General features: G+C 26.5%; 1 protein-coding gene across 4 annotated transcripts in view; it reads right to left on the reverse strand.

Moving 5' to 3' along the window:
* LOC129966056 (nephrin-like) overlaps positions 1-16,343 on the reverse strand; it is a 171,610-nt gene that overhangs the window by 17,313 nt on the left and 137,954 nt on the right. For all 4 annotated transcript variants that reach the window (XM_056080414.1, XM_056080417.1, XM_056080415.1 and 1 more), the window contains exons 13-16: positions 10,924-11,208; positions 8,506-8,814; positions 3,051-3,344; positions 339-509 (exon numbers count right to left, since the gene is read on the reverse strand). In XM_056080414.1, coding sequence (XP_055936389.1) covers positions 339-509; positions 3,051-3,344; positions 8,506-8,814; positions 10,924-11,208 — 1,059 coding nt within the window. The remainder of the gene's footprint in view (positions 1-338; positions 510-3,050; positions 3,345-8,505; positions 8,815-10,923; positions 11,209-16,343) is intronic.

Raw genomic sequence — 16,343 nt, forward strand, 5'->3', positions numbered from 1 at the left:
GTTAGCAGAGACATTTCAAGTTTATCTAGAAATATTTAAAAAGCTGAAATGGAATTTTAAAAGTTTTAATTATGAGATAGCATGGTTTTTTCTAAAAATAAAAAAGAATCGCAGCTTTCTCATGGAAATTATTCATGTTCAACATTCATTTCTAATATAGATATGTGTTATAATTTATATAACACAATGTACTGCATCATTTCACATTGATTCAAATGACTTTCTAATACAAAAGTGTATTTTTTAAAACACACTGAAAAGAGTTTTGTCAAATATCTCTCTGCGGCAATATTTTTTTCCAATGCCTTTCCTGGCATTTTGAGAGGGATTGGCCTTACCTTCGGACGTTAGGAGTGAGCATTTCCTCCATATACACATCACGCAACAAATGCAGGACACTAGGAAGGACACGCCACCCAATATTGAAGACATCAACCACATGCGGTTGTCAGAGCGCCGTTGCTTCTCTGCCGCAGACATCGTCACTGCTGCACTTGTTGTCACTTCAGCTGTCAAAACACATTTATCATTAATACAAAGAAGAATTTTGTGTACAAATATTTTAATAAATCGCATTTATACTAATGTAAAAGGGCTCATTAATAATAATCGTAATGTAAAATAATTAATAACAATCGTCAATTAACATTTCGAATACGTCTGAGCAAAATCTTAAAATCTTTTAACGCTACTGTTATGCAAAGATTATGAGAAAATCAGAATAGTTCAGATTACTATTTTTGCACAATACTACAATAAACCTTGTTTGTAAAATTGTGAGAAATATTTGCATTTCACTAGAAATCTAAACATTTCTCTACTCTAAGCCAAATCCTTGACTTATGAATTTATTTAATTTCCCAATTACATAACACAATATTATAGGAATTTTACTGTTGTTTCAATTTATTAAAAAAAAATCAAAATCATCCAAAATACTTAATTATGCCTATATAAGTTGTTTTAAAAAATCAATTGAAGTTTTCATTTAATTACAGATTTAAATGTGAAACATTTTGAATTTGTATGAGTCACCCATATCGCTGTGTACTATAAAGAGATTAAAATTAGATAAAGATAGAATTTCAGGAAAATGCATGCGATTGCAAAAATAGTATTCATATAATGTATGAATATTATTTTTACAATCACATGCATTTAGGATTATTCATATATACAACATATATTATATTTTGTATATATGAACACTATTGCAGTATTGTATTTTATTGTATTGTATTGCATATATGTATTAAATTGTATTGTACAGTATATATTGCATATATGAATTACATTGTATTTCATAAATGTATTATCCAAAATGTAACTTTAAATATTCAACAGAAAACAAATGCGGTTATAGTTTTGTATATAAAAGAGAAAAATTCAAAAATTAATTTTCAACAAAACTTTATTGGATGTTTAGAACAATTCACCACGCACATCATTAGCGAAGAAAACACATCATGTTAATCAGCTTCTAGAAAATTCTTTTGGATAATCAATACATTGCTATAAATCTATTGTTGTCATTCATAGAATTTCGATACTGATGGCAGATTCCAAGTGCGTATGTCAATCATTTATAATTTATGCAATAAAAGTATTTCAGATTACAATTTAATAGACACGTAATATCTTGCACCAGTAAATTCCAGGAATAAAGCTGTGTTAAAACGATAATGACAATCTTACTTCATTCAAAATTCCCTTATTTTGAAAAATAGATTTTGAATATTTATTAAACTAAAAAAAAACTTGAGTTTCATATCTTTATTAGTTTATATGTAATCAGATGGCTTTAATTATTACCATTTTTTCACACAGAATATTGATTCATTTATTTAAAATTGTATCTTATTTTTTATGTGGATGAAAAATGTAAATTAAAAAAATCAGTTTACAATAAATAGCGGCGCGGTCAAATTAAAATGATCATATAAAAAAAGTAGGACTAAATTAATACTTTGGAGAAAAAGCAATTTTATTATCTTAATTTTAACACTAGTGAAAGCTCACGATTGGCTTATTTGATGGAAAGATGAAATTAGTTTGAGTTATAAAAACAATGTGATAGATTATGTATCAAATTAAATTAAAGCACTTATCAATATTAACGAACAAATTGTACGGGAAACACTTACGCATAATTAAAAACCAATTTTCTCAAATTTAAGACAGTCTGAAAATAGGTTTTGTGAGATAATATTTTCGGAAGCTGGAAAACACCAATATCTGTTTAGTTATTAATTGTTTTTGGAATTTAGAAAGTTGATAATAACCCTCTATTTGCACGCCCAGTTTCATTAAAATCGGACAAAAAATTACAGATTTTTATTAAAGATATCATTCAGCTTATATATGTAATGATAACTCTTAATCTGATTTAAATCCTAATTAATTTACTACTTTTATCTTAATTCAGCCCGTTTTAATTGTATTCTAAAACGTTCTCTTATTTCCTGAACTGATCCAACTTTTTTATTTGATTAATTCTAACAGGCACTTAATAAAACTGCTTTTTCCGTGGTTCCCACAGCAGAAACAAAGAGATTTAAATCCGTAGCATTATCATATACTTTTCAAATATACCTAAGATTATCTTGCCTAAATCAACCTGTGGCACAGAAACACCTAACAGAAAGTTATAGTAAAATCATTGAAGGGAAAAATTTCGGTCACTTTGCTCTTATGTTGCGATGTAAGCAGGCGTCCTTTTATCATTTCTTCGCTTCTCCACCTTATGAATTACGTATCCCATGGTGAAATAAATCGAAGTTAAAATTTCAAAGTTTCTTATTTCACCCCCCCCCCCAGCTTACATATACAAAAAGAGAATTTTTTTTTTAATGTGAAAATAATTTCGAATAAACTGCATGTTTTCATCAAAATTTATAAGATACAAAAATAATCATGAATAGTTGAATTCACTGTTAGTTACATTCCAAATACAATTTTGATTTATGAATAATTATTTCAATTATAAACAATAAAAACTTCATTTTATATAAAACTCAATAATAACAACTTTCCACAAAGCGGAAACTTACGTTTTGCGCTTTTTGTTGAGACAGATAGCACGTTTTCAGTGAAGGCACTTTCGCCAATACTGTTATAGGCGGCAATGAAGAAATCGTATTGAGCTCCGGGTTCCAATCCCGTGATCGTGTACGATGTTGCGTTTGTCGGAGCTTCTCTGTAGAAGTAAATGGAAGAATCCGACTTCTTGTAGCGAATTCGGAAGTTTTGTTCTGCACCTCCGTCGAATCCTGGAGACCAGACTAATGTTATAGCATCTATAGTTTCGTTCACAGCTTTCAAATCTGCAGGTGGTTCGGGAGCACCTACAATTATTAAAACACTTAAGACAGAAAAATAAACATTTTAGGTAAAAGGATACTTTTTTTCGCTTGAAATGTGTCTTAAAAAAGAATATATCCAGCGTTAATGAAGTGTAAGTAATAAAATTTTAATGAAAAAAAAATTTAGTATGCTTTTAAGTAATCAATCTTTTGTTATTTGTTTGTATAAAGTATTATAATTCTCAAAAAATGTAAAATTGAGTGTTTAACTGATCTCTACGATCTCTGTGACGAATCTCTTCTATCAGCGGAACTAAAAAGAACTTCCTGTAAATGGATTTTTTGAACGAAATCCATTTACAAGAAGATTGTTTTGGAAAAACATTATACGAGAACAAGATAACTACAGAACGTAAAGATTTTCATGAATAAATTTTAGTGTATTGGATAACATCTTACTACAAAGAAGAAGTGGTTCAAATGTGATTGCAAACTTTGTCACATTTTGAACTAAATTCATCATGATATTGATTATTTGTCTGCCTTTAGTTCCGTATGCATGTAAACATGAAAACTCAAATATGCATCAACTTAGATACTTGGAATTTGGCAAATAGTTTCATCATCGAATCGTACATTTACATCGTACATTTTTTTGTCGTATTTTAAATTTAATCTTTTTAAAGTTTAGCCGTTTGTTTTTCTGTATGTTCACTTGGATATAAACATGATAACTGAAGGAGTTTACAAATTCAATAAAACAGAGTTTGGTATGCGATTTTGCAACAAAAGTTTCGGTTCTGTATTAAATTTTTGTTTTCATTGGTTGGAAAAAAAAGGCTTTCAAAATGGCGTTATCAGATTTCTTCACTTTGCTTCACAGCACAATATGCGCATATGCAAAACTCTGAAAATAAAATTATCTACTCTCGTGACGCTCTTGGCCATGTCTAAGACTCACATTTTAGTGCAAAGGGAGTTAGGATAACAACTTTGTTAAGCTGTATGCACTAAAGCTTCTGAAATATCACTCCCATTTATTTATTATAATATTCGATTAAGATAGCATTTTCCTTTTCTATTTTTTATATATACAGGGTATTTTAAAATATGTTTTTTAACTTAAAGGTAAGTTAGATAAAATAAAATAAGTCATTCTTAAAACAGAACATGAGATTAGAAACTTAAAGATAGTTCTATATTTCAATAAATTTCTCAATGAAGTAAGTTTGAGATAAGGATACCTTAGAAAAAATGTAAAACATAAATTTCATAGAAAAACTATCTCTAACAGCACAATAACCCATGTGTATAATTAACAATATATGAAAGGAACCATTGAACAATTATTTTAAAAACTGTAAAGGTTTATTTGACATTATTGTATTTTATGTGTTATACTGTATACGGACAATACGTGCGTTTCTGAGTAGTTGAAAATATTTGTAAATGATCTTTAGGATCACTCTCTATCAAAGAAAAAAGTTGCTTTTATAAACAACTAAAATTTTGTTTAATATAATATTCGAATGCGCTGATTTCTCTTTTCTTCTATTTATACTTTAAAACACTATCAAATTTACTTATATCATTCGAATTTAGAAACACTACAACAAATATTAAATTAATGAAAAAAGCTGACAAATGCTGAAAAATAGATTTTTGAAAAAAATATTAATATTTTAATCAACATTACTAATAGTCTGGATAATATTCTTTAAATATTTATTTGAATGATATTTTTTTCATTCATTCTTTACAAAGTTTTATTCAATATTTGCATAATCTATTTTTAATGCTATCTTAATTGCTATTCTTACAAATTCCAAAAATTGGCAAAATTTTAATTAAAAATCTATAGCATATTTTTTGTTGAAATTTGGTGTCGCAATTATTCAATATGTTCTGCAGCTCCTGAACAACAGAATAAGCATTGTGTTTATTTAAATTGATTTACATTTTAATGCTTTATAATGCAAAAGAAACTGAAAATATCATTTTATTTATTAGTCAAACTCCAGTATTCTAAGACTGGAATCAATTTTTAATTCATTTCTTAACACTGAAACTAGGCACTATACTTTTTAAATTATCTGCAAATTTTCAAATTTTGAACTTAGAATTTGCAGTTTTGTGATAATGTACAACGCAATGAATTTTAAAGAAATGAAAAGAATATATAAATGGCCCTAATTAAAATTGTAGCATTAAATATTTAAATGCAGTTTTAGAATTCCAATGTACATGATACCGAAAACATACATCAATCCAGTTTAAGTTAAATTTAATAGTACTATTATTACGTAAGGTAAGATAAATTATATTTTCTGCGTTTTAAACAATGATAGGTTCTTTTAAATACAAATATTTAGAATTACTACTAATAAATATAGTATAACAACATTGAAATTAACAACAGTAAATTCTAAAAATCTATTTAAATATACTTTAACTATCACACTCATTATTTATTAATTTCACAATAATTTCTAACAGCAATAGTTATAAGAACAGAATAGTTTGAATGTTTAAAAGAGGCTTTTATGTTTACATGTGATATTAAAAAGGAAACTATGCCTTTTCTCATGTATAAATATAATGAATTTATATTCATTGGTGCAATATAGTGCCAATCATAATATTTACGTTCAATAGTTAACATAGCATGATTGGTCAAATGACCATTTATAAAAGCTTGAGTAGAAAATAAATAATATTAACATCTTTATTTTATTCTTGATTTTTTCTATTAAATGTCTATAATAGAATTTGTAATATTTCTTTACTTTCTTTATGTTTGTTTATTTTTTTCAATGTATATAATCAAATTTGTAATATTTCTTTAATTTCTTTGTGTTTGTTTATTTTTGTAAATGCATGTAGTGCACTAATAATGATTAGATTTATCATTTGACAAGAAGAAATGTATCTTGCCTTTATGATAATCCTGGGTGAAAATGCTATGTTGAAGCAAATTCCTCAGAATATAAAATTCGTTGCTCACTTCTGTAATAACCATTATTTAGTAAGAGCAAGTAATAATAAAGGTGAAATAAAATTTCACTCTAGTACAAAAAATTCATTTTACAAGTATCAGTTTAATATCCAAATAAAGTAATGAAATATTTATCACTTCCTCTACTACTATTAATATATCAATATTAACTAACAAGACTGCAAATAATTAAAAGAATTAAATAACATGCGTGAAGTGTTTCTGTAAATTTATGATGATGAAATTCTTGAACATGGAAGCATACTATTTAAAAATGATAAGGGTGATAATGAAATAAGATTACTAATGAAAAAAAAAGAAGTATGGTGAGGATACGCAACTAAGCCTTGACATAAGAATTTACTTAACGCCCTATTTATATGGCACGTCCTATTTTAGACATTTATAGTTATTTTTATCCCTTTTATAATATACGGAGCATTTGAGATATTGAATCGTTTCTAAGTGACCTTTTGATTTTTAAATACTTAATTTTGTCGCTTAATTACAGATCTAAAACTAAAAATTCAATAATTCGACACGCATATCAAAACACATCATTATATATGAAGGAGTTAAAACGAAAAAAAAAAAAAAGAAGGGGCTATCGCTTTGAGCAAGATAAAAAAAATAATTTATCAATATAATTTAAATAATGGATCTGTTTCTGATAAAGGAATTAAGACTTTCAAATATTTTAAAATAAGAAAACAGAAGTACAAAAATTAAAAAGTTATAAAGGATGCTCAAAGTTTTGGGGCAGTAAAAATTTTCAACTCCTAATTGTGACAGACTATTCTTTTCCATTCCATTTCATTATCAAACAGTTATAAAATTTATTGATGTGGTTCGAAAAGTGGCGTTTAATTTTTTTTTCAGTCAGAGTATATGAAGGAGTTAAAACGAAAAAAAAAAAGGGAGAGTCAGGGTTTAGAGTCAAGATTTTAAGCAAATGGAGTTTAAAAAAAATATTTTTATTCAAATGCTGTTCGTTATAATGACGCAATAATTCGGTGTATCAAAATTGTCTTTTTATCTTCAATATCAAAGGAGTTAAGATGCAATTAAAAATTCGACTTTCATCATTTTTATCCCATTTGAAATTATATGGCCTACGAGATGTTTACTTTTAATCTACTCTAAATTATTACGAGTCGATTAAAAAAAAATATTGTATTCACATGAAAATTGAAACAATTTGCACGAAAATGCACTCTCTTCACAAACTGAGTTTCAAAAATAAATCGAATGTTGATTTGTATTTTTTTTAATTGATAGCATAGTTGTTAGGATGTTTTTGAAACACCCTGAATAAAATGCAATATTATTTAAGATAAATTGAAGTATGTTAGTTGATCTGCTTGGGATTAAAATCCTTTTATGTATAATATTTTTAACTTAAAACTACTTTTCTATAAAATATCATAATATATGAATTATTTTTATCGTCCAAAACCTTTAGTGTTTGCTTCTAATTAAAATGTAAATATGAATTGAACTACCAGAAGATTTTTAAAATCCACTAATGGCTAATTTCCATCATAAATATTACTATAAGCTACATTAAAAATCTAAATATTGTTCACAAATGCTGAATTATAAAAAAAGCTAATTCATTCGATTGATTAATGTAAGTCTAGTTTTAAGTATAATTAAATCCTTAATTTAAAGCCAATAGAAGAATTTTCAAAAGAAGTATTAAAATAAAAGAGAAATTTTAAAAAGTAATGGTAGAGTGGCTCAAATGTGAAAAAAAAAGAAAAACTTTTGACAATTTCTAATCAATTGAATATTTAATTAACTTCTGTACTTTCAAAAGATGACAGCATTCTTTTCATATTTTGTAAAATAAATGTGCAAAATTTGATTAATTCTATCCGGTTATTTAGAAGGAAATATGAAACATACAGATATATATATTTAAATATGAAATATACATACATACATATATATATGAAACATATATACATATAATACATATATAAAGAATTTAATTTACATTATTACATAATAATGTAGTTATTATTACATTAGTATGTAAATTATAAGGTTAAAATTTATTAAAAACTTTTAGCTAAAACTAATATTAATTAGCAATGAAATAGAAAAATAATACTTGATCTAATTATGATCAATTCACTAATTAATAGCATTTAAATATGGATATATACATCAAATATAAATACCTTGAAAAAACATTAAACAAACCTTTCTTGGCCAGTGTAAATTTAATGAAATCGTATCCTAAATTATTTCTGGCTACGCAAGTGTATTCTCCTAAGTCTTCTGATCTGACCCTCTTAATGGTCAACACACTGCACCACTGCAGGTCATGCGTATGAGCAGATCGAATGTCATAACGGCCGATGTCCAGTCCTTGTATAATCACAGTGCTATTGAAGGACCATACGAAGCTGATGTTACCATCACCTTCTGCTATGCATTTCAATTCAATTGTTGACTTAAGTTCAGCTGCTATTTTTGTATTTATCTGATTTCTTATGATAGTTGGTTTATCTGAAAAAATATTAGTTATAGGTATAAAATATTGTTTCGATTTCCTTGATTTAAAGCATAAAATATCAGCAATGGATGTGAAAATGAGTACAACTTAAAAAGAGTAGCAATAAATTTATATCTCCCATGCTTTAATTTCTTATGTAGATTTTTTAATATTGTATAAATGTTAAAGCCAATGTGAATAATCAGTTATTATTATCAATAGTTAGTATTAATAATATCCACATTGACCATAACATAAACATTTATTATACTTAAACAAATAATTATATCATTGAGATACGATTCAAAAAATAGCAATCAAATATAGTTAAAATATAAATAAATTTACAAAAAATAACATTTATAAAATGTATTATAATGTAAACAGCCTGCTGCTGAATTAATTTTCAACTTTAACATCAGTACCAGTGCAACCAATCTGGAATCGCGAAGATTCTTAATCAGTGGTGGGTATGAACAAGCACAAAAGGAAAAATAATCGTTTTTATATTTATTTTTAATTTTATTTTGTGAGAAAGCTCAAAGGAAACAAATTTGTAATTGAAGATCAATTATTGGTTTGATTTTGAGTACTAAATTACATTGAGTTAAATATTGTAAAAGTGAAAACGAAAGTATATTTTATAGGCATAAAATATACTTTATTAAGGCATATAAGTTTCCCGTCAATTTTGGTAATGCATCTAACAACTTTATGTGTAAAGTACAATATAGTGAAAACAATAGAAAGAATTAAGTAGAGATTAAGAGAATATTACTATGTTATTGGAAATAAAATGAAATTTTACTCATTTTTTGAAACAATGCGATATAATTTTTTTATCGATGAGCATGATATAACATATACATTAAGTAATTCATCATTAATAAATGTCATTACGTCAATCAGAGTACAAATATTTTCCTAAAAATTGATATATAACAATTATAAAACTTTTAATCCTTAAATTATGTGAACAATTGAATTAAGCAGGAGATTTACTGATGTAGTAAATAATAATATTAAATAATACATAGGATTATTGGAAATGAAATTAACAAATTATATAAAAATAAAAAATATTGAATTTTTCCTTCAGTAATGCGTTGTGTATTTTCACAATCTTTTAATAAGAACAATCATTAAAAAATGTTGATATTAAGCAATCAATCTGTTGAATGACAAGATTATCTAAGGTATCCAGAACTATATTTCTTATACAGTTCTAGTCAACCTATTCCAAATGAAGTCAGAAATACATAAATTACAAAATTTATCTGAAAAATATTTTACTCTGATATTTTTTTATTAATATTAATGAACTGATATTCTTTGAAAATCCAAAGTTGATGAATCAAGCTCATTGTTAGTTATTCTGAAAACTATATTTTAATTTTAATGTCTTTATTTTCAGCTATAAATGAATATTATTTGTATACAGAAAATTTTGAAATGTAGCATTATATAGAATAGTTTGGCATTTTTGAACAGAATATTAAAGGATTAACATTTCGCCCATTTGCTAGGTATTCTATACCATGACAAGTGAATTGTATAGAATGCCTTAGAAACCAGCACATTTTGAAGTACATTCCAAGTTTTTTTTTCGAATATCGGCTTCTTAATTTGTTTTAATAAAGCTTCTCATTTTATAGAAAGCCTAAAAAAAGTATATATCTTATACAAATAATTCTAAAAATTAGTACTTTGTCTAGAATGGCTCAGGTATCTTATATAATGCCTGTTTCGAAAATTTCTGGGAACACTTTATTAAGAATTTTCACATATTATATAATCACATTATTATATTTTAGAAACATTCTACAATTGCAATTAACAAATTTATGAAGTATGAAATAAGCTACAATTCGTTTCGAATATCATTTCTGCCCATGCTTTGTCTAAATAGCATTTCTCATTCTATAGAATGTCTAGGTATTAACATATAATGCCTAAGGAAAGTATAGAACACATTCAAATAATTTTCCTATTTTATCTAAAAATAGTCTGCCATTCGAAGCAATACTGGCATTTCATGTATTGTTGTTAACATACACATTCTTATTACATTTTAAATCACATTACTGGAAGGATCCATTGAATTTTGCAAAGCAATTACTTACACAATACAACTAATTTTGCGGTTTTGACATCCGGATCCAAAATCCCATTATATGCCTCACATTCGAAAGTCCCAGAATCTTGCTTTGTCACGTTGAAAAGCGTGAGCAGAGACCGGCCGTTTTCCGTGAATTGCTGATTCTCTCTGAGGATGACATTTCCACCTTTTGTGCTCCATCGGATCATATCTGGGGTAATGGGATTCGCTGCAATGCTACATTCGAAATAAGCATTGTCACCTTCTGCCACGACCACCATCGTAGTAATATTGACCACAGTTGCTGGATCTGGGAATAATGAGTTTAAGAAATAAAATAAAGATTAATTAATAAATTAAATAGATTACAATATTTATTAGCATAGTTTTTAAAAAGACTCATTTAAGGAGACTCTATTAGACGCTTTTGGGAATTATTGATTCAGACTTATGAAATTTTTTTTATGTATATGTATTAAAATTTAAATGCGTCAAATTTTTTAAAAACCTTTAAAATCGAAGTATATTATTTTTAAAAGATTTAAAATATATATAATTTTTAAAAAAATTTTAAATATTTCAGGAGATTTAATTTGAACTTTTTTTTTCTTTTTACTCGAAGCAAATTTATTTGGAACAAAACTACATATGATTTTGCAATTCAAATTAAAAGCTAATTTTTTAGAAATATTTTTATGCACAGTTACTGAATTTTCATCGGAAATTTATATTTTCTTGAACAAAAATTGACTTTTAAGGAGCTAAATAAAGAAATACAAAATGCATATTCCATTTTTTGTAATTTTTGACCAAAACCTTTATTATCAATTTCATTTAATTTCTTCAAAAATTAAGACACCTAGAACATTTCGAAGATATTTAAATATAATTACAGTATCATTTTGAGAAAAATCATCGAGATATACTTTTTTTCCTTTTAACCCTTCAAATATTTATTTTATTGACCAATACATTTTATACACTATTTTAATTGAATATAAACATATATTTTAGTAATGGAACGATAAAAATAAAATTGCACTTTTTCGTCCATTTTTGCTTATTTCAAAGTCCACTGTCCCTTTACAGAACTAAATTCATAAAACGTTTTTAATAAATTGATTGGAAAGATATAAAAAAAAATGTTGGCCTCTCCTGATTATTCTGTCGAAATAGTTACTAGAATTTCTAAACATTTTTTTTATATATATTTCTAAACACATTAATGAAAATAACTGGTTTTATCTCATTGATGAGTTATTAATAGACATAAAAAATAATTTATATGATTTTGACCTTTCAATTTGAATAGAGTATAATAGAGTATTCATTGAATAGAGTATTTTACATTTATATTCAATTAGAATATAAATGTAAAACGAACATTTTAAATGCCTAGTTTTCAAAATATTCCAAAATCAATTTATTTCAAGTAAAAATAAAACAATTGATGTATGATGATACGTTTTTAAAGACCTGCTCCTATCCCTTACGGCAAATTTCCTTGATATTGGAGAGAAAATGTTCATTTCTTAATATAATCATGGGTATCGATTCCAGTCATTAAAAGAGTGATAAATAGTTCAATGTTTGCTGTTTCCTTTCGAATAAATATTTCGGTGTTATCCGATTATTTAGGGCTCTTTACTTGCTTTGGGAATAAGAATTATGATATAAATAGTCAGTGTCTTGTGTTAAAACTGAAAAATGTTAAACCATATAAACTTTATGGTAAAAATTTTAAATGATTGTTACATCACATTTTTATTTCTTATTCTTACATTTCTTACATTTTTATTTCTTATGGGCATTATTTAATACCCATAAAATTTAATATCCTAAATATAATCCAAATATATTTTGTGCTGCTTTACATTTCCAATATCGCATTGTTTTCAGGATGATGTAAATTATCTTCGATTTTCTCGCTTGTTTACTTTCTTTAAACAATATTTTTAAGAAAATTGATTTTTTTTTTAATTCAGAAATGTAGATATATTTCAATATTAATGAAGTTTATAAATAGTTAAAGATTCGATATAAGTCTCAAAAAAGCTTAATAAATAAAATTGTTTGTCATTAATTTATGGATACTGATTTAATGCCCTTTATTGATACAAATTTAATAAGAATTATTGCCACAATGATGGTAATGTTAATTAGAAACTGAATTTTAGAACCAAATCAATATCCTATCAATAATCGCAAATATCAGTACACATCCATATCCTTGCAATCATTCACAAAAAAAATGCAAAAAAATAACTAAGGGAATGAAACAAAGTAATAATTGTGTATTAAATTTTTCTGGAATACAGTTAGCAAATCAAATTAATTATATTTTTTCAAAGCAATTCAAAGTAAACATTAGAGATCATAAAAATACGAATTTCAGAACATATAAAAAATGAAGAAAGGAAAAAAAACCCAAATATCTGACGAAAATAACTACGTTTTACTTGAAATTTTATATAATTAAAATTAATTAAATTAATATTTGGATATTTATGGAAATTTTCTGTATTTCTTTCATTGCTACAACACTTTTAAATCAAATTTATATGCATCTTGATTTTAAAGGCATAATTATACTACATCGATTTAATACTAAACTTAAGATAATCGATAGCTAATTTCTAGAGAAGTAGTAGAATCTATTTACCATTCGTTCTTGAACTTTTTTGGGGTTCAAGGTTTCTAAATTCGAGGTTTGTAATACTTGTCTTCAAATTAATTCTGTACCGTACCTTAAATTTAGTAACTGTAATCATAGAAATATTGTACTAGGTATTCAAATTGATCACAATTATAAATATGTATTTAAAAATTTCTCATCTGTTTTCTTTAAAAAAAGCTATAATATTGTTTTACATGCTTTTTTATTCTATATAAACTGTCGAATGAAATTTAAATTCTTGAGTCAGTTTACTTCGTATTTTCCAGAAACCGATGCTCAAAGAAATCAAGAATTAATTGCACGACCGGATGAGATTAAAATGAAAACTAAATGGCAGCTATAACTGGGATTATTTTTTTAAAAAATCCACTCCTCAAGCTGGCGGGTAAATGTAGATTTCTTTATATCTACCTGGAAACATAAATTGTTGATGTTAGAAACAGCCAAAGTTCGGACTTACAAATCACTTTTCAGCCTCTAACTTCTAAGATATTGCAGTCATCTGAAAACTTTAAATACAAAAGCTGTTTGTCTTAATAAGGCACTAATTTGTCTAATGAGTTTATATTTATATCTTTAATATTAAGAAAGTAATATCGAAAAGAAAATTTCACCCCTACACCAGTTCCGCCCCCTTTGAGCTAGATGGGCCATTTACAAACTCGTCTTAGATTTATACATTTCTAACAATATATTCCGAGCCAATTAAAATCCAAACAAAATTACTCTAGTTATTATGTTCACAAGATAACATGGGCAAAGCGTATATATATATATATATATATAAACTTTTGAAAGAAGTGTGGTTTGGGGTTCTAGGTACCATGACTGGTAAAGAACTGAAGAAATTTTCCTGTAGTTTTATCATGAGGACCATTGCAATAGGGAGTCTTCGCATAAGAATCTACCAAATAATTGTTCAGATTGATTCTATCGTATTCTCAAATATTAATTTCATCTCGAAATTTCAATAAACATTTTCTTTTTAACAGACAATATAAAACGAGTCATTATATTTAACATTTAAAATAAGAATTGTACTGTAAGAAACTTTAAAAATCGTTAACTAAAAAGAAAACATATAGTAGCAAGAAACTTCCATATTTTTAAGTTTATTTAAAGTAAAGAAAAAAGTTAAGCCATTTTCGTTCAAACTCTTTCTCTCTCTCTTTCTTTTTCTTTGACGATTTAATTTTACTTCGATTTTTTACGGATGAATTCATCTAGAGGAGGGCAAAAATTCTGTAACATAACATAAATCCGATACGAAAGCGGCCAGCATTTTGATAGAATTCCTGGCTTATTTTTTATTTAGTTGCTCATCGGTTTTGTCGGTAATGCTGCCTTTAATGGGGGGAAATGGAAGTTTCGAAAAGTTTTGCGACCACCTTAATCATATTGGATGCCCTTTGGAGACATTTTCGTACGAAATTGATCTAGCTCGTATCTTTCCCTCATGCCTGGGTTCAAAGAAAATTCTTAATCTTTCATTTATGATATCGTAAATTTATGATACTTCCAAAGGAAACAAATAATAATCTTAAGATCAACTTGTACTTTAAATAAAAAATAAAAAAGTCTCATAACAATTGCAGAGAAGAAAAATTACATGCTTTGATGTGCTTCGGTTTCTAAATTATTAAGTTCACTTGAAAAATCTGAAGATTTATTGGCATTGTTAGGATCCTGATTCGGATTATTATAGAAAATTAACTTACACAGGATATCGTCTGGGTAAATTACTGAATTTTTTTGGTCTACATAAATTGTTCATAACTTTAAAATTTTTATGAAAGCTATTTTATCGCAAGTGAACGAAAGACTTATTTTGCTTTTAATAAAAAACAGTTTTAAAGTTCTTAATAAAATAATTATTTGCCATTATATTATAGAGAACCATTCACTATTTTATAAATTTTTGACTCATTACTGTGAAAGGCATTTACGTAGTGTGCACTTTTACCATGTAAAACCGAATTCCTGCTCATTGCAATATATATATGGGAATCCGATCATAGACTTAAAAGAAATCCATTAACGTAAAAGGTAACACTGAATGCATATTTTTAGAAATTGTTAAATGCAATAAATATTTTAAAATACAATCTCTAAAAATATTTCATCAATAATTTGCAAAATTAAACTCAAAAACTTTAAGAGGAGAATGAATTAATAATAGAAAGATTTAACAAAGAATGAATTATGGTTTAACGGATTTTCGAATTGACAATTTTAGGCTGTGATACAAGATTTATATTTTCGATATATGGAAAATTCTAAAGTTTCGTCAATCTCATGTGGTCCGTTTCCTTATTGGCAATTGTAATTGAATTTTCTTTAAGGTCCCCGAAACAGTCAACAAGATTTGATAAGCAAGTTATTTGATGCATTTCCAGAAGAATTATTGAAGATGCTATAGGACAGGCGATGTAACAGGGCAATTCACTTCACCACCAAGGATACTCTATTTTTCAAGTTCCTACATTCTACCATACTCGTTCGGTTCCGAATTGGTGAGAAACAAAGCTTCCGAGGATTACGAAGGAAAATCTGTGACTTTGCAGCATATTTGCGTCAGCAAGATATTTCTAATTCAGTATTGCTAATTGAATCCAAATAATCTCTGTGTATACCGTATCACATAGAGGTTTGTAAAACTTCATCTGCAATATTCGTTATGTATATTTCCTATCCAGATCATCACAATTTTATATATTTTCATTAGAGTGTTATGAATTGGGACAATACACACTGGATATATTTTATCA

This window comes from Argiope bruennichi, chromosome 4 (genome assembly GCF_947563725.1).
Source record: "Argiope bruennichi chromosome 4, qqArgBrue1.1, whole genome shotgun sequence".
Lineage (NCBI taxonomy): Eukaryota > Metazoa > Arthropoda > Arachnida > Araneae > Araneidae > Argiope > Argiope bruennichi.